Raw genomic sequence first — 20,865 nt, 5'->3', positions numbered from 1 at the left:
CATCCGTGTCCCAAACATGATTTTTCATATTTACCTTTATTAGAAAACCTTCAGCTCAAACAAAAAAAGTCCTGATAAATAATAACAAAACGAACATCAACAACAACCAACAGGTTTTAGTGCAACTTCACCACTTTACAACTCCTCCTGAGGTTCCTGAATGCACCACACAGCCTCCCGCCCTGCTGATCAATAATCAGTCGCTGCACAGACTGATCTGCTCCTGGAGCTGAGTTATCTGCTTTGACTGGTTCGTTCATTGTTCCCCTGCTGGTGAATCGAAGGACCCTCAGACGGTCCAGATGTACGAGTTATCAGAAGTTCACGCTGTTCAGAGGGTCCTTGAACGCAGCCGATCAGCAGGTTTCAGGTTCTTTCTCTGAAGAACGTTGTGTTCAGTAAACCAGCTGGGATTCCAAACACCAGTTAGTTCAACATGAGGTTTCTACTGGTCTGGTCCAGGCCGGTCCAGTCCTGTCTGGTCTGCAGAGATAATCCCTGAGAAGTGATTGGCTGGAGCTCTGGAGTCGTCATTCAGCAGCAAAGTTCTCTGCAGAAGGAAGCAAAGATGTCGTGAACATTTAAGAGCCATGACTGATCAGCTGTTTCTGACAGCATCAAACATGGCCGACGGAATCAAACATGGCCGACAGCATCAAACATGGCCGACAGCATCAAACATGGCCGACAGCATCAAACATGGCCGACAGCTCCCTGCTTCTCTTTTAGCTGTTTGTAAACTGCTGGTTTTGTTTCTGGCGTCTTCTACTCTGCTTATTGCAGCTAACAGAGCTACAGCGCCACCTTCTGACAAAGACTCCAACATTTTCGCCACACCAGCAGCAAAATCCTTTTAAATACAGAACAATGAAATACTTTTAGCATTTTGAATACGCTGTGAAGTTTCATTGAATTATCCTTTAAAGGACACATCATAAAGACGTGTTTGAACAATCAGCTGCTGGTTTCTAAAATGTCAGTACACTGAAAAATGTGGATCAGTTTCCTCCAAAGATGTTCAGTTTAGCCTCATAGAAACTAGAAGCTGAAATGTTTTAGTTTAAAGCATACTCCAAACGGTTAATGGACAAACGTAATAAATGTAGTTATCAGTGAATGTATTCTGTCAGACTTTTAATTTCCAGCAGCAGATGAACCAAAACAGGAATCAGTTCCAAATAGAAGTTCCTGTTCCTGATCTGCTGATTATTAGTGACTGAAGCTGAATAATTCCACTTCTGTATTTTCTCTCTTTCTGCTTCACCAGTTTCCTTCTGAAGTGATAAAATGCAGAAAACACTCAGAGATTCACTGAAAACACAGGGAGAGTTTAAACAAGGTTTAAAGGTTCATTTAACCATTAAATAGTTTCTATTACATGAATCTCCAGACCTTCTGACAAATCAGAAAGGAAGAAAGTCCAACATTCCACTGAGGCTGGTCTAGTGTCTTCCTGTCAGTGTTTATCTATGGATGGATCCATGTTTCTACTAAAACCCAGTCTTTGGTCCACATTTCTCCAGCTGTTGAGGCTCTAACATCAGTAGAACCTGATGGTTAAAGTTGGACCAGACAAGGCTCCAGTTTTTAGATGCTTAGACTAGAAATGTGTTTAAGATGATTCAGAAATGATCCAAAATGACCACAAATTGCACAAAAATGATTAAAAACGTGTCCAAATAAGATGAAAATGACTTGGGACCTGCCTAGAATGACTCAGAACTGTCCAACATTACAATAAATAACAATTATTGGAATGAATATGGAAATAAATCTGATAACAATTAAATCAGCTGATCAGTCTGCTCTGCCTGCTGATTGGTTTCTGAGGAACCAGGTACTTCCTGAACTCGGCCCACCTGTACTCACCTGAACTCTCCTCCGTCCTCTCTGTCTGGCCTTCCTCGGCTCCTCCTCCTCCTCCTCCTCCTCCTCCTGATTGGCTGGGCAGTCCACAGTCTTTCCGGTGATTGGCTGCACGGTGGCCAGTAGGGCGGGGACAGTGAAGCAGGACAGGAAGCGGGCCTTCAGCAGCTGGTAGGCGGGGTTACCTGAGAAACGCTCCTCCACCAGGTGTCGCACCGCCTCCACCATGGTGACCTCCTCGTCCTCCTCGTCCTCCTGCTGCTGCTGGGCTGAGCTGGCAGAAGGAGCTGCAGGGAGGCACAAAAAAACCCACCTGAGAACACACTGTGGAGCTAACTGTGTGTGGAACAGGTGAGACAGGTGTGTGAGGCGGGTCAGGTAAGGACAGGTGTTACCTGGTTGTTCCTCAGACGGATGGAGGTCGGAGGTGGAGTCTGGCAGGTCTGGTGGCGGTTGCCTGGTGTCAGGTGTGTCAGGTGTGGTTCGGGGGTGTCGAGGTTCGGAGCCTCGGCACAGCAGCTGCAGCGACGCCTTCGTCAGGGACTTCTTGGACTGGAGCAGCGCACTGAGCGTGCTCAGACTGCTGACAAATGGTGGCAGGTAAGGTAAGGCCACACCTGCTCCAGGTACCGACACCCCACCTTTCCCGCTCAGCCAATCACAGACCTGCACCTGCGGCTCTAGGAACATGAGGGCGGGGTCGAACTGCAGCGCCTCCCTCCTGAGTGGGGGGGGCTCCGCTGGGTCTGCTCTCACCATGCCCTTATAAGGAAGTGGAAGCTTGGAAGGGGGTGGGGGGAGGAGGGGGATAGGGGCAGGGTCTGGAAAAGGGGGCGAGGGGTGGGGCTTATAGTGACAGCTGGGAGGGGCAGGAAGAGACTGGGTCATCTGGGCAGACACAGTGAGGGATTCTGGTGACTTTGGGCCTCCAGTGGCAAGCAGCAGAGGGGGCGGGGCCAGTGGGACAGGTGGAGGTGGGGCCAGTGGGACAGGTGGAGGTGGGGGCACTAATGGCAGCTGCAGGCTTTGGGGCAGAGTTTCTGGCAGCTGGACCAGTCCAGCAGGTGTCATGACCCACAGCGAGTGAGCGGGCAACAGATGCCACCTTGGCTGGACCAGAGGGATGACTTCAGACCGGCGACGGCGTTTCTGACCCAAAGAAGAAGTCCTCTTCTTCTTGGCTTCAGCCTGGAAACACAAATCAAACAGGTCACAGGTGAGACAGCTGGGTTTCTTACCTGCATGTGCCTGTGTTGGTTCTCAGCCATCCAGGTCAGGTTAATCCCAGAGCCTCAGTAGAAGGAGACTGGACCCTTAGGTAGTGGAAGACGCCTCACCTTCACCCTGTCAAAATGTTTCACTCTCAGAAGGATTTGATCTGGATCTGCTGGAAATGGTCTGTGGACAATGATCTCTAATAGTCCTGAGAATAAATACCTGGAACTAACTAAACCCTGGAGTCCTCTGACCAGGATCTGTCCTTTAACATCTAAACCAGTCTGTAGGGCGGCTTTCTATCATCTAATGTTGTAAAATCAGGAACATCTGGAACATCTCAGAGTGATGCTGAGGAACTCGTCCAGGCATTTAGAACTTCTAGGCTGGACTACTGTAGTTCCTGATGATCAGGAGGTCCCAATAATTCTCCTAAAAACCTCCAGCCAGAGTTCTGACAGGAACCAGGAACAGAGATCAGAGTTCTCCTGCTAGCTTCTCTTCATGGCTCCTTGTAAAATCCAGGATAGAATCTAAAATCCTTCTTCTAACATCTAAACTCTGAATAAGCAGCTCCATCGTATCTTAAAGATCTGATTGGTCCAGATCATCCTATCAGAACCCTTCCCTCTCAGACTGCAGCTTCACTGCTGGTTCCAGAGGTTCCAGCAGCAGAACCTTCAGTTATCAGCTGCTCTCTTGTGGAACCAGCTGCCAGTTTGGGTTCTGAGGCAGACAGCCTCTCTACCTCCAACGGTACCTCTGGATTGCTGGGTTCTCTCAGGTCCGTACCTCACTGAGGGCTACATAAATAAAACTGAATGAACCATTAGTAGTCTTGGAGAACCCTCTTGAATGAAGGTGGAGCGTCTTCCAGAACCTTCTCCTGGAGCTCTTTGGACCACCTTACCTGTACCTCTGCTGCTACAGGTTCTGGTCTCACCTTGGCCTCCGTGGACTCCTGCAGCGCTCTGGCCTTCCGAGTCGGCTTCCGGACCCTCTTCCCTTCCAGGATCCCACCTGTACCTGTCCTGTCCACCCAGTGGTTGTCTTGACTGCTTGTCACCGGCTGTGGCTCCTCCCCCCTCTCCCTCCCTTTGGTGTTTGTCTGTTTGGGGGCGGGGCTTGGCTGACTGGCGAGTGGGAGATAGTAGTCATGGTCAATGAGGATAGGAGCACCGTGATTGGTCTGCACACAGGGGGGCGGGGCTAAACTGACATTCTGAGTTGAAGACACTCTCTTATTGGACGGGTCAACGAAGACACGAGGAGCGTCCAATCGGACAGGAGCATCAACAGAAGTGGGCGGGGCTACCAGCTGCAGGGGGCGGAGATTCTGAGGAGGGAGCAGGATGATGTTCTGGATCTGAGCAGACTGTGGACATTCGGAGAAAGTCGGAGCACTGAAGGTGAGGTGACCTTCACCGACCTCAAGAAGAGTTCTGGTTCCCTGAACCTTCACGGCTCTATCACCTACAGAAGATCTGAGTGGAGCTGCAGGAGAGGAAGGACGGAGCTGTTGGATGACAGGACGAGGAACGAAGACAGCATGAGGAGACATTTGAGGAGGCATCGAAGGGATATGAGGAGGCATCTGAGGAGGCATCTGAGAACGCATCTGAGGAGGCATCTGAGGAGTGATCTGAGGAGGCATCTGAGGAGGCATCTGAGGACGCATCTGAGGAGGCATCTGAGGACGCATCTGAGGAGACATCTGAGGAGGCATCTGAGGAGATATCTGAGGAGTTATCTGAGGAGACATCTGAGGAGGCATCTGAGGACGCATCTGAGGAGGCATCTGAGGACGCATCTGAGGACGCATCTGAGGAGGCATCTGAGGAGACATCTGAGGAGGCATCTGAGGAGACATCTGAAGGAGGAGGCTGGGACGGAGCTGAGGAGCCTTCATTGGTTGGATCAGAGCAGGACGAGGCTCCTGCACGTTGAGCTTCTTTTGCTGCTGGATGGCGTGGAGCTGCTGCAGGATGGAGGCCTGCTCCGCCCACTGCGGCTGCTCTGTCATGGCGTCCCGCAGCTGCAGCATTCCTGCGACCGTCTTGGGGTCTCTGAGCTTGATGGTGTCGGGGTCGGGGGGCGGAGTCAGCATCAGCACCTTGCTCTTCCTCTGCTCGATCATCTCCCTACAGCCCAGGATGTCCACGTTGGTGGCCTGCAGCAGCAGCAGGAAGACGGGGGTTAAGGAGACGCTCTTCTTCTGGCCGTTCTCCCTCAGAACGTCCGCCGCCGTCCGCCTGGGGTTGGCCGGGATCAGCAGGTTTCCGACCCACGGCGTGACGGCGGCCTGCAGCTGGTATCCGACCCCGATGTCGGTGACTCGGCCCAGCAGCGGCTTCTGGCCGGCATGGACTCTGCGCCGCCTCCTGGAGCTCTGGTGGTTGAACCTGTGGGCCTGGCGCTGTAGGTGGACTCTCAGCTCTTCAGGAGACACCATCATCATGGCGGTGCTGCTGTGGCGCTCGTCCCTCTGCAGCGGTCTGGGAGGAGGTCCAAGGACCGAGGAGCAGCTGAACTTCCCCACGACGGTCGAACGGACTGGAGTACCGCTGAGAGCGTCTGTGGAGGAAGGCAGCAGCACCGGGCGAAAGCTCAGGGAGGACGAAGGTTCCGCTCTTTCTTCTGGAACCCAGTCCTGCATGGGAGGGAAGCTGAACTCCTCCTCCTCCTGCTGCTCCTCACTCCTCTCCTCCACCTCCATCTTCTTCTCGTCATCGCTGTCCATGTAGGGAATCACCATCTCCTCCTCCTCACTGCTCTCTTCCTCCTCCTCCTTCTTGATCCTCTTCAGTCGCCTCCTGATCTTCTTCTTGGTGGTGTCCTTCTTCTTCTTCTCTCCTCCTCCACTTCTTTGACCTTTCTTCTGTTTCTGTGTCAGAGTCACAGCGTCAGAATTCATCAAGTTTAAACATTATCATCATGATCTGCATGGACTCTTTAGTGTTTTTTAGAGTATTCCCCTCTATGCTGATGATAGTTCAACTTTCTAATGATGGGAGTTTTATCATGAAAAACTAAATCTGAGTTGAAGATCCTGAGATGTCAATAAAACGACTTTATCCAACGTCTCTCAGAAAAAGAACGTGTTCACTCCACTCTGTAAGATTCAGTTTTCAGGTCGAACTGCAGGCAGCGTTTCCTCAGAGAGACCGAGAGGAAAATAAAATAAATGCAGCAGAACCAGAGAACAGAGATCCATTCAGCATGGAGGAACACGTACTGATAAGAAGAGATAAAAACATCTACGAGACGAGGAGATGGAAGCAGCTGGTTAACAGGTAACAGGAGAGTACAGGTAACAGGTGAGTTAACAGGTAACAGGTGAGTTAACAGGTAACAGGTGAGTTAACAGGTAACAGGTGAGTTAACAGGTAACAGATGGGTTAACAGGTAACAGATGGGTGTACCTTGCCAGAGAGTCTGCTCAGCTTCTTCCACTCTCTGAGACACTGAGCGTCGAACCGATGAGGAATCTCAGCAGCAATCTTCGCCCAGCGACCTGAAAACACAAACAGCTGAGCCGGAGGTTCTGGGTTCTACCAGCAGAACCACAGCATGAAGATGATATTCAGACCCCCATCTGTTCTCTGCTCCATGTTCTGCTCTGAAAATCTAGATTTCTCCACTTGGTGATGTCTAGCAAGAAATAAAATAAAAATCAGTTTATATACAGAGGAGACTCTCACTGACGTTCCCTGGAAATCAGCTTAGAACTCTGCTGCTACAAACAGACCAAATGACCTCTAGAACCTCCTGCATGAGCTCTAGATCCTTCTTCATACACTCTAGAACCTCCTAAATGTGCTCTAGAAGTTCTCAATGAACTATAGAACTTTTGTAATGAACTCTAGATCATTCCAAATAAACTCCAGAACCACCTTAAGAAACCTCCTGAATGAAACAATGAACTTTTAAATGAAATCTAGAACCTTTCTAATTGATCTCTAGAACCTTTTCAATGAACTCTAGAACCATCTAAATGACCTTTAAAATCTGCTCAATGAAACGTAGACCTTTTAAGAAACTCTAGACCAGGGGTCAGCAACCCGCGGCTCTTTCAGCCCTCTGTTGTGGCTCCCTGTAACTTTGGAAAATAAATTGTTCTGCCTTTCAGGCGCGTTTCAATGTATTTTAATATAGAGTTTTATTGTGAAATTACCGCTCTTATTTTGACGTGTCACTCCACCGGATGTGCTGCTGGGGTTTTCCCCTGGCTGGGACATGAGAGCGCAAGGTTGATGCAGAGGAGATGGAGAAGCAACGCCTGTAGTTTCACATCGTTTTGTACTCAAGAATGGCAAGCCTGTATATTAAAGCTCCACTCCAAGAAAGACACGTCTTTGAGTCAAAAGTACTCATGATAGGGTAATACACGTTACTGCAAGAACACGGCAGCAGGTCAGAGAGTCAGAGGAGTGTCGTCTTGGAAAATAGGGCAGCGACTTACCGGAGAAAAGTTATTAGCTTAAGATAAATAGATTTTACAAGTTAAATAGACATTCGCAAAATATTGATTTCCAGCTAACATTATGTAACATATGAGGTCCAGGAGCAAAAATGACATTAACCAGGTAAGATAAATATTAGTGGAAGGACACAATTAAAAAATGAATCTATCTAATTAGAGGCTGATTAACAAGAGCAGAGAGGTAAAAAAAAAGTGATATATGCAGTGTTGTCTTCATTTTAAATGCCAAAAGGATTTGCAGCTCCCTGTGTTTTCTTTTCTGTGGGAAACGGGTCGAAATGACTCTTTGAGTGTTAAAGGTTGCAGACCCCTGATCTAGATCATTCTAAAATGAACACTAGAACCTCCAACATGAAGTGTAAACACTTTTACCTGAATTCTGGGACAGCCTAAAGGTCTTTATTTAGTCCAGAATCAGAACCGCTCTGTTGGGTGTTGGAACATGGAACCTGACAGAATGATCCAGGTGGAAGCAACAGGTTCTGGTAAATGAAGAACCTACCGACTCCGTGTTTCTTCACCAGCCTCAGCAGCAGATCTCTCTCCTGCCGGTCGAACGCTCCTCTCTTCATTCCCGCCTTCAGACTGTCATGGTACCTGCACACAGACACACGGACATGTTCCTGACATGTTCCTGACCCAAACACCCTCGGTTCTGGTACCGGGTCTCACCTGTCTCGGCAGGACGAATCAGTTCGTCCAGGAACCTCCATCCGGATCTTCCACCAGTTCTTCTCCCCGTACCGGGACACGGCTCGCAGCAACAGCTGACCCACAGAGACACACAATAAACATCCTCAGTGTGACCAGAACCAGAACCAGGACCAGGAAAAAAACAGAACCAGGACCAGAACCAGGAAAAAAACAGAACCAGGACCGGAACCAGGACGAGGAAAAAACCAGAACCAGGAAAAAAACAGAACCAGGACCAGAACCAGGACCTGGACCTACTCCGGTACCTCCACAGAGCGTGGTGTTTCCTGTTTTTACTCCACCTGTCTGTAAATAGTTCCACAAGTGAGCTAGCTTAGCCCCGCCCCTGCATACCTGGTCCTCCTCTTTGGTCCACGGTCCTCTCTTCAGGCTTGGGTCCAGAACCTGGTTCCACCTGTAGATCAGCTGAGCCGGATCCCGACCCTCCATGAAGTAACTCACTGAGAGACAGACGGGTGGACAGAGAGAGCGACAGGTGTAAAACAGAAAGACCTGTGGTGTGATGTCAGAGTGACGTCAGAGTGATGTCATTACTCTGTGTGTAGGGGATGAAGTTTCCGATCCTCATCTTCTCCACCAGCTCTCTGAGCAGAGCGTCTTCAGATGGAGTCCAGCTGCCGCGACGCAGCGAACCAGAGACAAACCGCTGGAACATCTGGAGACACATGAAGGCCGTCCTCCCCGTCTGAGAGACAGACAGGTCAGAGACAGAGACAGGTCAGAGACAGAGACAGGTCAGAGACAGACAGGTTAGAGACAGACAGGTCAGAGACAGACAGGTCAGAGAGAGACAGGTTAGAGACAGAGACAGGTCAGAGACAGACAGGTTAGAGACAGAGACAGGTCAGAGACAGACAGGTCAGAGACAGACAGGTTAGAGACAGAGACAGGTCAGAGACAGAGACAGGTCAGAGACAGACAGGTCAGAGACAGACAGGTCAGAGACAGACAGGTCAGAGAGAGACAGGTCAGAGAGAGACAGGTTAGAGACAGAGACAGGTCAGAGACAGACAGGTCAGAGACAGAGACAGGTTAGAGACAGACAGGTCAGAGACAGACAGGTCAGAGACAGAGACAGGTTAGAGACAGACAGGTCAGAGACAGACAGGTCAGAGACAGAGACAGGTCAGAGACAGACAGGTTCGAGAGACAGACAGGTCAGAGACAGACAGGTCAGAGACAGAGACAGGTCAGAGACAGAGACAGGTCAGAGACAGAGACAGGTTAGAGACAGACAGGTTATAGACAGACAGGTCAGAGACAGACAGGTCAGAGACAGAGACAGGTCAGAGACAGAGACAGGTCAGAGACAGAGACAGGTTAGAGACAGACAGGTCAGAGACAGACAGGTTAGAGACAGAGACAGGTCAGAGACAGACAGGTCAGAGACAGACAGGTTAGAGACAGAGACAGGTCAGAGACAGAGGACAGGTCAGAGACAGAGACAGGTCAGAGACAGACAGGTCAGAGACAGACAGGTCAGAGACAGACAGGTCAGAGAGAGACAGGTCAGAGAGAGACAGGTTAGAGACAGAGACAGGTCAGAGACAGACAGGTCAGAGACAGAGACAGGTTAGAGACAGACAGGTCAGAGACAGACAGGTCAGAGACAGAGACAGGTTAGAGACAGAGACAGGTCAGAGAGAGACAGGTTAGAGACAGAGACAGGTCAGAGACAGACAGGTCAGAGACAGACAGGTCAGAGAGAGACAGGTTAGAGACAGAGACAGGTTAGAGACAGAGACAGGTCAGAGAGAGACAGGTTAGAGACAGAGACAGGTCAGAGACAGACAGGTTAGAGACAGACAGGTCAGAGACAGACAGGTCAGAGACAGAGACAGGTTAGAGACAGACAGGTCAGAGAGAGACAGGTTAGAGACAGAGACAGGTCAGAGACAGACAGGTCAGAGACAGAGACAGGTTAGAGACAGACAGGTCAGAGACAGACAGGTCAGAGACAGAGACAGGTTAGAGACAGACAGGTCAGAGACAGACAGGTCAGAGACAGAGACAGGTCAGAGACAGAGACAGGTCAGAGACAGACAGGTTCGAGAGACAGACAGGTCAGAGACAGAGACAGGTCAGAGAGAGACAGGTTAGAGACAGAGACAGGTCAGAGACAGACAGGTCAGAGACAGACAGGTCAGAGACAGAGACAGGTTAGAGACAGACAGGTCAGAGACAGACAGGTCAGAGACAGAGACAGGTCAGAGACAGACAGGTCAGAGACAGAGACAGGTTAGAGACAGACAGGTCAGAGACAGAGACAGGTTAGAGACAGACAGGTCAGAGACAGACAGGTCAGAGACAGAGACAGGTCAGAGACAGAGACAGGTCAGAGACAGACAGGTTCGAGAGACAGACAGGTCAGAGACAGAGACAGGTCAGAGAGAGACAGGTTAGAGACAGAGACAGGTCAGAGACAGACAGGTCAGAGACAGACAGGTCAGAGACAGAGACAGGTTAGAGACAGACAGGTCAGAGACAGACAGGTCAGAGACAGAGACAGGTCAGAGACAGACAGGTCAGAGACAGAGACAGGTTAGAGACAGACAGGTCAGAGACAGACAGGTCAGAGACAGAGACAGGTTAGAGACAGACAGGTCAGAGACAGACAGGTCAGAGACAGAGACAGGTCAGAGACAGAGACAGGTCAGAGACAGACAGGTTCGAGAGACAGACAGGTCAGAGACAGAGACAGGTCAGAGACAGACAGGTCAGAGACAGACAGGTTAGAGACAGACAGGTTAGAGACAGACAGGTCAGAGACAGAGACAGGTCAGAGACAGACAGGTCAGAGACAGACAGGTTAGAGACAGACACGTTAGAGACAGAGACAGGTTAGAGACAGACAGGTCAGAGACAGAGACAGGTTAGAGACAGACAGGTCAGAGACAGAGACAGGTTAGAGACAGAGACAGGTCAGAGACAGACAGACAGGTTAGAGACAGACAGGTCAGAGACAGACAGGTCAGAGACAGACAGGTCAGAGACAGATAGACAGGTCAGAGACAGACAGGTTAGAGACAGAGACAGGTCAGAGACAGACAGACAGGTTAGAGACAGACAGGTCAGAGACAGACAGGTCAGAGACAGACAGGTCAGAGACAGATAGACAGGTCAGAGACAGACAGGTTAGAGACAGACAGGTTAGAGACAGACAGGTCAGAGACAGACAGGTCAGAGACAGATAGACAGGTCAGAGACAGACAGGTCAGAGACAGACAGGTTAGAGACAGACAGGTCAGAGACAGACAGGTCAGAGACAGACAGGTTAGAGACAGAGACAGGTTAGAGACAGAGACAGGTCAGAGACAGACAGACAGGTTAGAGACAGACAGGTCAGAGACAGACAGGTCAGAGACAGACAGGTCAGAGACAGATAGACAGGTCAGAGACAGACAGGTTAGAGACAGACAGGTTAGAGACAGACAGGTCAGAGACAGACAGGTCAGAGACAGACAGACAGGTCAGAGACAGACAGGTCAGAGAGAGACAGGTCAGAGACAGATAGACAGGTCAGAGACAGACAGGTTAGAGACAGAGACAGGTCAGAGACAGACAGGTCAGAGACAGAGACAGGTTAGAGACAGAGACAGGTTAGAGACAGACAGGTCAGAGACAGACAGGTCAGAGACAGACAGGTCAGAGACAGATAGACAGGTCAGAGACAGACAGGTTAGAGACAGAGACAGGTCAGAGACAGACAGGTCAGAGACAGATAGACAGGTGTCCTCCTGTCTCACCCCCAGCTCCGTGGTGATGACGTCCCAGTGCCTGTCTCCGTGCCTCCTGCTGACCTCCTTCAGATGTTGGACCTCCTCTGGACTCCAGCGGTTCTTGTTGATGGACGGATGGAGGAAGTTCTGCCAGAATCTTCGGATGTCTTCGGCGTCCTTCGTCCCTTCAAACTGAGGATGGGGACAGACTGCTGTCTCTGATTGATGGTGTTATTGATCACTGATTGGTTTCAGACTTACATCGATGTTGGAGATCTTCTGCCAGTCGTGCTCCTCCTGTCGACCACCAGTCAGCTCCTCCTCCCTCTTCCCTCTGACCAATTAGAATGCAGATTGAGACAGACGTTACATCTTCTAAGCTCCGTGCTTCTGTCGTGTTTCTGCTCACGTCTGACATCACGTTTAGGAACAACATACGTGTTTTATGTGTGTGACTTCAGTCTGGTTACAACACAAACCTGAGCAGGTCGATCTCTCTCTCCAAGCTGTCGATCTGCTCTCGGAGCCGCCCTCTGTCTGTCTGCGCTGCTGAGGACAGCTTCTGGGTCAGATAGTCCACCCTGAGACAGACAGACAGACAGTCAGACAGACAGACAGGTACAGTCAGACAGAAGGACGGACGCCGATCGTTCACATAACTAATAATAATAATAATAATAAAGTGAGGTGTTACTTGGACAGTTTGGGCTGGATGAGTCTCTTCAGATTGTCTCTGGACACCGAGTGGATCAACAGAGTCTTCTGCCAGCTCTCCCCTGAAACACACAGACAGGTTACAGACAGACAGACAGGTTACAGACAGACAGACAGGTTACAGACAGACAGGTTATAGACAGACAGACAGACAGACAGGTTACAGACAGACAGACAGACAGACAGGTTACAGACAGACAGACAGGTTACAGACAGACAGGTTACAGACAGACAGACAGGTTATAGACAGACAGACAGGTTACAGACAGACAGACAGACAGGTTACAAACAGACAGACAGGTTACAGACAGACAGACAGGTTACAGACAGACAGACAGACAGGTTATAGACAGACAGACAGACAGACAGGTTACAGACAGACAGACAGGTTACAGACAGACAGACAGACAGGTTACAGACAGACAGACAGGTTACAGACAGACAGACAGACAGGTTACAAACAGACAGACAGGTTATAGACAGACAGACAGGTTACAGACAGACAGGTTATAGACAGACAGACAGGTTATAGACAGACAGACAGGTTACAGACAGACAGACAGGTTATAGACAGACAGACAGACAGGTTATAGACAGACAGACAGACAGGTTACAAACAGACAGACAGGTTACAGACAGACAGACAGGTTACAGACAGACAGGTTATAGACAGACAGACAGGTTATAGACAGACAGACAGGTTACAGACAGACAGACAGGTTATAGACAGACAGACAGACAGGTTACAGACAGACAGACAGACAGGTTACAAACAGACAGACAGGTTACAGACAGACAGACAGGTTACAGACAGACAGGTTATAGACAGACAGACAGACAGGTTATAGACAGACAGACAGACAGGTTACAGACAGACAGACAGGTTATAGACAGACAGACAGGTTACAGACAGACAGACAGACAGGTTATAGACAGACAGACAGGTTACAGACAGACAGGTTATAGACAGACAGACAGGTTATAGACAGACAGACAGGTTATAGACAGACAGACAGACAGGTTATAGACAGACAGACAGACAGGTTACAGACAGACAGGTTACAGACAGACAGGTTACAGACAGACAGACAGGTTATAGACAGACAGACGGGTTATAGACAGACAGACAGGTTATAGACAGACAGACAGGTTAGAGACAGACAGACAGACAGGTTAGAGACAGACAGACAGACAGGTTATAGACAGACAGACGGGTTATAGACAGACAGACAGGTTATAGACAGACAGACAGACAGACAGGTTATAGACAGACAGACAGATAGACAGGTTATAGACAGACAGACAGACAGGTTATAGACAGACAGACAGACAGACAGACAGGTTATAGACAGACAGACAGACAGACAGACAGACAGACAGGTTACAGACAGACAGACAGACAGGTTATAGACAGACAGACAGACAGACAGGTTACAGACAGACAGACAGGTTACAGACAGACAGACAGGTTACAAACAGACAGACAGGTTACAGACAGACAGACAGGTTACAGTCAGACAGACAGACAGACAGGTTATAGACAGACAGACAGACAGACAGACAGACAGACAGACAGACAGGTTACAGTCAGACAGACAGGTTACAGTCAGACAGACAGGTTACAGACAGGTTACAGACAGGTTACAGACAGACAGACAGGTTACAGTCAGACAGACAGGTTACAGACAGACAGACAGTTTCTTCTTACATCGTTTTACTTTCAGCTTCCTGTCGTCCAGACAACCAGTCATCCTGCTGGCCTTCTCCTTCGTCTCCTGATTGGCTGGAGGGCCCTGGAGACACACAGACAAGGCTCCTCATTGGTCAGTTGTAACACTGTCTCTCTGTAACCTGCCTGTCTGCCTGCCTGTCTGTCTGCCTGTCTCACCAGTCCTGTCAGTTTGTCCTTGAAGTACGGCTTCAGGAAGCGACCCAGGTACATGGTGATTGGCCGCTGGTAGGAGGAGGGGGCGGGCTGTTCTCTGGGAGACTCTCTGATTGGTCCAGACAACTGAAATATGAGCTCCTTCTACAGACAAAAAACACGTATGATGATAAGAGCTGCTGTCTGTGGTCATGTGTCTGTGGTGGTGTGTTTGTGTTCACCTGTTGTCGCTGGTTGTGTAGCAGGTGTGTCTCCAGCAGGGTCAGAGTTTCCTGAACGACCTGCTGGTAAACGAGGTTCATCTGAAGACAAGAGTCCACCGACAGAGACAGACCAACACTCTGGACACACACACACACACACACACACACACACACACACACACACACACACACACACACACACACACACACACACACACACACACACACACACACACACACACACACACACACACACACACACACACACACACACACACAGGTTTACTCTCAGTTACATCTAGTTACAGCTACAGTTAGTTACAGCTACAGTTAGTTACAGTTACTGACCTCATCGCTGCTGCTGCTGTCGTCGTCATCATCTGTAAACAAACAGGAAGTAAATAAAGACGTGAACATCAGGCTCAGAGTTCAGATGATTTAGTTTTCAGATTTTACATTTTCACACTCAAAAAACCCGTGAAGCCGTGTTAAAGGTTCAGGATCAGCAGAAATAAAACTAACGGACACGAAACTCTGCCAGGACTCAGACAGACGGAGATGTTTTATCATTGATGGGCTCCATGGAGCTCCTGATGGTGGACAAACATGGATCCATGTCTCTCCACCAGCAGCTCCAGGGTCCAGTCTTTCCAAGTTCTGACTGTGAAGAGCAGAACATCTAAAAACTGGACTTCTGGAAATGTCTCCACAGATGTGAAAAGGTGGCAGACAGGTGAAACAGGTACCTGACACGCTGATGGGACTAAGTGGACCGAGGACGTCCTCCAGGTTCTGGATCTCCTTCTGGATCTGGTCCCTCTGAGCCAGCAGACCTGCTGCACACTGAACACACTGAAGGTAGGACATGTCTGTGGAGACACCGGACACTCACCTGAGAATCACCTGAAACTCACCTGTCCAGTCTGTCCAACATTGTCCTCCAGGTCCTCATCATCCGAATCATCATCTGACAGAACAAAGACAGTCTGAGAAACACACAGACAGACAGGTAGATAGACAGACAGGTAGACAGATAGACAGACAGACAGGTAGATACCTGTCTCACTGCTCAGCAGCTCCAGTTCATTCTGCTTCAGTCTCTCCTGCAGCTGCTTCACCTGCTGCTGGATTCTGTTCCTCTGAGCCGACAGATCAGACATGACTGGAGACAGAATACTGCAGTGAGATGTACTCATCTTTTTCTTTTCCCTTCAGGGGTCACCACAGTGAATCAATTGCTTCCATCTAACCCTGTCTGCTGCATCCTCTTCTCTCACACCAACTACCTTCATGTCCTCTTTAACCACATCCATAAACCTCCTCTTTGGTCTTCCTCTAGGCCTCCTGCCTGGCAGTGGGAAACTCAGCATCCTTCTACCAATATATTCACTCTCTCTCCTCTGGACATGTCTGAACCATCTCAGTCTGGCCTCTCTGACTTTATCTCCAAAGCCTCTAACATGTGCTGTCCCTCTGATGTCCTCATTCCTGATCCTATCCATCCTGGTCACTCCCAAAGAGAACCTCAGCATCTTCACTTCTGCTACCTCCAGCTCTGCCTCCTGTCTTTTCCTCAGGGACACTGTCTCCAGACCAAACAACATGGCTGGTCTCACCACAGTTTTGTAAACCTTTCCTTTCATTTTAGCTGAAACTCTTCTATCACACATCACACCTGACACTTTTCTCCAGCCGTTCCAGCCTGCCTGTACACGCTTCTTCACCTCTTTTCCACACTCTCCATTGCTCTGGACTGTTGACCCTAAGTACTTAAAATCCTCCACCTTCTTGATCTCTTCTCCCTGTAACCTCACTCTTCCACTTGGGTCCCTCTCATTCACACACAGATACTCCGTCTTGCTGTGGCTAACCTTCATTCCTCTCCTTTCCAGGGCAAACCTCCACGCCTCTAGCTTCTCCTCCACCTGTTCCCTGCTCTCACTACAGATCACAATGTCATCTGCAAACATCATAGTCCATGGAGACTCCTGTCTAACCTCGTCTGTCATCCTGTCCATCACCATAGCAAACAAGAAGGGGCTCAGAGCTGATCCCTGATGTACTCCCACCTCCACCTTGAACTCCTCTGTTACTCCTACAGCACACCTCACCACTGTCTTACAGTCCTCATACATGTCCTGCACCACTCTAACATACTTCTCTGCCACTCCAGACTTCCTCATACAAAACCACAGTTCCTCTCTGGGCACCCTGTCAGAAGCTTTCTCCAGATCTACAAAGACACAATGCAGCTCCTTCTGATCTTCTCTGTACTTCTCTATCAACATCCTCAAAGCAAATATTGCATCTGTTGTACTCTTTCTTGGCATGAAACCATACCGCTGCTCACAGATGTTCACCTCTGCCCTTAGTCTAGCTTCAACTACTCTTTCCCATAGCTTCATCGTGTGGCTCATCAGCTTTATTCCTCTGTAGCTGCCACAACTCTGCACATCTCCCTTGTTCTTAAAGATGGGCACCAGCACACTTCTCCTCCATTCCTCGGGCATCTTCTCACTATCTAAGATCCTGTTGAACAACCCAGTCAGAAACTCTACTGCTACCTCTCCGAGACACTTCCATACCTCCACAGGTATATCATCAGGACCAAGTGCCTTTCCACTCTTCATCCTCTTCAATGCCCTCCTCACTTCATCCTTACTAATCTTTGCTACTTCCTGGTCCACAACAGTCACCTCTTCTACTCTTCGTTCTCTCTCATTTTCTTCATTCATCAACTCTTCAAAGTACTCTTTCCATCTTCCCATCACACTATTGGCACCTGTCAACACACTTCCATCCTTATCCTTTATCACCCTAACCTGCTGCACGTCCTTCCCATCTCTGTCTCTCTGCCTTGCCAACCTGTACAGGTCAGTCTCTCCCTCCTTACTGTCCAACCTAGCATACAAGTCATCGTAAGCCCCTTGTTTGGCCTTTGCCACCTCTACTTTCACCTTACAATGCATCTCCCTGTACTCCTGTCTACTCTCTTCAGTCCTCTGTGTCCCACTTCTTCTTAGCTAACCTCTTTCTCTGGATCCACTCCTGCACCTCCTCATTCCACCACCAAGTCTCCTTATCTCCTTTCCTTCCAGATGACACACCAAGTACTCTCCGACCTGTCTCCCTGATCACATTTGCTGTAGTTGTCCAGTCATCTGGAAGCACCTCCTGACCATCCAAAGCCTGTCTCAACTCTTTCCTGAAAGTTATACAACACTCTTCCTTTTTCAGCTTCCACCATTTGGTAGTAAGAAGTACTGGTACTACACTAAATACTACAGTAAGAAGTACTGGTACTACACTAAATACTACCGTAAGAAGTACTGGTACTACACTAAACACTACAGTAAGAAGTACTGGTACTACACTAAACACTACAGTAAGAAGTACTGGTACTACACTAAACACTACAGTAAGAAGTACTGGTACTACACTAAACACTACAGTAAGAAGTACTGGTACTACACTAAACACTACAGTAAGAAGTACTGGTACTACACTAAACACTACAGTAAGAAGTACTGGTACTACACTAAACACTACAGTAAGAAGTACTGGTACTACACTAAATACTACCGTAAGAAGTACTGGTACTACACTCAGCTGTACTGCAGTAAGCAGTATTAGTGCTACATTACCTGAATATTTACCTTTTCTATGTACGCGTTGCGGTGCTCCAATCAACGCAGCTCTGACGTTCATATATTTCCCAGCAGGCTGTGCGGCGGGAAAACTCTCGTCTCGCGATGTTCTGATCTTTTGTTTTGCTTCGGTTCTGGTTCTACTGTTGAAATAAACAGAACCAGAATCTTCAATACGTCTGTCTGAAGCTTCACGGGTCAAAACAAAAACATGTAAACATGAAATAAGCGCGTCTCCGACGGTCCGCTCCTGATCTGCTTCCGCCGGTCACATCCGGTCAGTCCGCTGACGTTGGTTCCGCCGAACGTTTTTTTTTTTAAACTAAAACGCATCCAGCGATGCTTCAGAATATTATTTAAACGTCCTACTGAGTGTTTTACGAAAATACATTCTTAAAGAGGGAAAGTTTATTAAACCTGTATCCTCCCACAGTAATCAGATTACCTCAGAGCACAGGAGAAAAAAACTACATTTATTGGACATCTGAGAAGTTTTAAAACTATATTAAGCTACACGGCAGCTTGAAAAGTAAATTCATCACATTAAAAAATAAATTAAACAACACTTTAAATGCAACTAAATGAAATAATTTAACTATATTTAATATTCACTAAATATCACATTAACTCTCGTGTCGTCCTGCGGGTCAAAACGGACCCGTTTTAAAGTTTAAAAATGTGAAGAAAAATGTATTATCACAGTAAAAATTCTGATGTCCACATTTTTCACATTTCTGGGAAATCTTTGAACATTTTTTCGATGGAAAAAGGGAAAAGTTAAAAAAAATGTTCTTCAGGAAAATAGAAGTTTTACTGATATACATGTAGTCACTCTTGATATTTTTAGGATTTATTGGGAACATTTTTACTCATTTCTGTAAGATATTTTCTTGCCAAATTTGGGTAATTTTTTTTAACCAAACTTTTTAAGGAATTATTGGAATTTTCTTCCTGAAGGTTTTGCAAATTATCAGATAGGTTTTTTTTTTGCTGAATTTTTGGATTTTTTTCAGACAAAGAAACAATATTTTTGGTGCCATAAATGAAGACAATAGGAGGGTTAAACTAAAAAATAAAATTAAAAAAAATATCTAATTTAATCATTTTTAAGACTAAACAAGAGACATAAGACATAAAAAGAAAGCTCACACGGAATCCTTAGAAAAACAAAATGAGCAGAACAGCAGAAAACCAGGAGAACAAATGAACAAGGTCAGTGAGCAGGAAATAAAACATTTTATTAGTGTCAGTTCTAACAATGGAAATGAATTCAGTTTAAAACGTTACATCACTGTCAATCACACCATGAAGGGGCGGGGCTTCGGTCCCACATCAGTTCAGGTGTGTCCAGGTGTCTCTAGCGGCGGCGGTACAGGATGTCCCAGGTGTCCCTCCACCTCAGTCCTCGCAGCTGATTGGCCGACAGCTCCGGGCTGCCGTAGGTCAGCGGGCAGAACGTCCTGTAGGACAGGAAGATGGACAGCAGCACGGCACACACACACACACACAGTGCACGGCGGTGTGTCACGCTGCTGCTGACACACACACACACGCACACACACACACACACACACACACACACACACATGTTTGTACTTCTATCTTAGTGAGGACATCCATAGGCGTAATGCATTTCCTAGAACCTTACCCTAACCTTAACCATCACAACTGATTTCCTAAACTTAATCCTTACCCTAACCCTAACCAAACCTCAATTCATAGCTGTTCTCTAAAAACAAGTCTTCACCCTCAAACATGGCTGTTTCAAAGTGAGGACCGGCCAGAATGTCCTCACTTTGTAAAAATGTCCTCACTTTGATAGTTAAATGCAGAAAATGGTACTCACCATGTAGCAAGTACAAGAACACACACACACACACACACACACACACACACACACACACACACACACACACACACACACAATGTTTGCTCCTCTACTGAAAACAAATGAAGTCAGTCTGAGTCTGACTTACAGAACGTTACTGACCGGATACTTGTGTACCTGAGCAGGTGTGTGTGTGTGTGTGTGTGTGTGTGTGTGTACTTGTTTCTGCTATACCAGTGGGGACTTTGACCTGACTATTTGCTATAAAGGTGGGGACTCGTCTTACGGTGGGGACCTAAAATGAGGTCCCCACGGGTGGCAACACCGTTTTCTTGGCCATATTGTTGTTAATAAAAAATGTAAAAGTGCAAAAACGTTTGTTTAGGGTTAGGCATTGATTTGGTGATGGTTAGGGTTAGGGTTAGGATAAGGGTTAGGAGTTAGATATGAATGGGAGTCAATGGTAAGTCCCCACCGGTATAGAAAAACAAACATGTGTGTGTGTGTGTACCTGAGCAGGTGTGTGTGTGTGTGTGTGTGTGTGTACCTGAGCAAGTGTGTGTGTGTGTGCTCCAGCAGGGCGGGGCTCAG

At 48.1% G+C, this 20,865-nt stretch overlaps 2 protein-coding genes and 1 long non-coding RNA gene across 9 annotated transcripts in view; 1 reads left to right on the top strand and 2 right to left on the bottom strand.

Annotated features, from left to right (window-relative positions):
• Positions 1-17: 17 nt before the first annotated feature.
• On the bottom strand, positions 18-18,722 carry snapc4 (small nuclear RNA activating complex, polypeptide 4). Of its 3 annotated transcripts, XM_051950868.1 has the most exons (21): positions 18,456-18,720; positions 15,857-15,961; positions 15,714-15,766; positions 15,546-15,642; positions 15,148-15,179; positions 14,818-14,937; positions 14,600-14,740; positions 14,420-14,504; positions 12,692-12,773; positions 12,477-12,578; positions 12,259-12,331; positions 12,025-12,189; positions 8,813-8,963; positions 8,612-8,718; positions 8,237-8,331; positions 8,067-8,161; positions 6,504-6,595; positions 4,025-5,965; positions 2,262-3,054; positions 1,870-2,153; positions 18-550 (listed from the first exon to the last, which is right to left on the bottom strand). In XM_051950868.1, the coding sequence occupies exons 1-21, from the start codon at positions 18,505-18,507 to the stop codon at positions 446-448; spliced, it is 4,770 nt and encodes a 1,589-aa protein (XP_051806828.1). In that variant the 5' UTR covers positions 18,508-18,720; the 3' UTR covers positions 18-445. The 3 variants fall into 3 exon arrangements, with proteins under 3 accessions (XP_051806828.1, XP_051806827.1, XP_051806829.1); XM_051950867.1 differs by having other exon boundaries at positions 1,870-3,054; positions 18,456-18,721; XM_051950869.1 differs by lacking the exon at positions 18-550 and having other exon boundaries at positions 1,885-2,179; positions 18,456-18,722.
• Positions 5,983-7,106, top strand: LOC127534786 (uncharacterized). Of its 2 annotated transcripts, none has more exons than XR_007943230.1 (3): positions 5,983-6,374; positions 6,430-6,455; positions 6,494-7,106. It is a non-coding gene; the product is annotated as an uncharacterized LOC127534786 (long non-coding RNA). The 2 variants fall into 2 exon arrangements; XR_007943229.1 differs by having other exon boundaries at positions 6,411-6,436.
• Positions 18,723-19,663: 941 nt separating the features above from the next.
• The window catches only part of pomt1 (protein-O-mannosyltransferase 1), an 8,761-nt gene continuing 7,559 nt past the window's right edge, over positions 19,664-20,865 (bottom strand). For 2 of the 4 annotated variants that reach the window (XM_051950877.1, XM_051950878.1), the window contains exons 19-20: positions 20,822-20,865; positions 19,664-19,978 (exon numbers count right to left, since the gene is read on the bottom strand). The exon at positions 20,822-20,865 is cut by the window's right edge and continues 134 nt beyond it. In XM_051950877.1, coding sequence (XP_051806837.1) covers positions 19,804-19,978; positions 20,822-20,865 — 219 coding nt within the window. In that variant the 3' untranslated portion in view covers positions 19,664-19,803. Of the gene's footprint in view, positions 19,979-20,451; positions 20,786-20,821 lie in introns of all 4 variants that reach the window. The other 2 variants (XR_007943222.1, XM_051950879.1) reach the window with 2 other exon arrangements.

Source organism: Acanthochromis polyacanthus, chromosome 7 (assembly GCF_021347895.1).
Source record: "Acanthochromis polyacanthus isolate Apoly-LR-REF ecotype Palm Island chromosome 7, KAUST_Apoly_ChrSc, whole genome shotgun sequence".
Lineage (NCBI taxonomy): Eukaryota > Metazoa > Chordata > Actinopteri > Pomacentridae > Acanthochromis > Acanthochromis polyacanthus.
The sequence above is the reverse complement of the archived record's forward strand: the minus strand, read 5'-3'. Positions and strand labels throughout refer to the sequence as shown.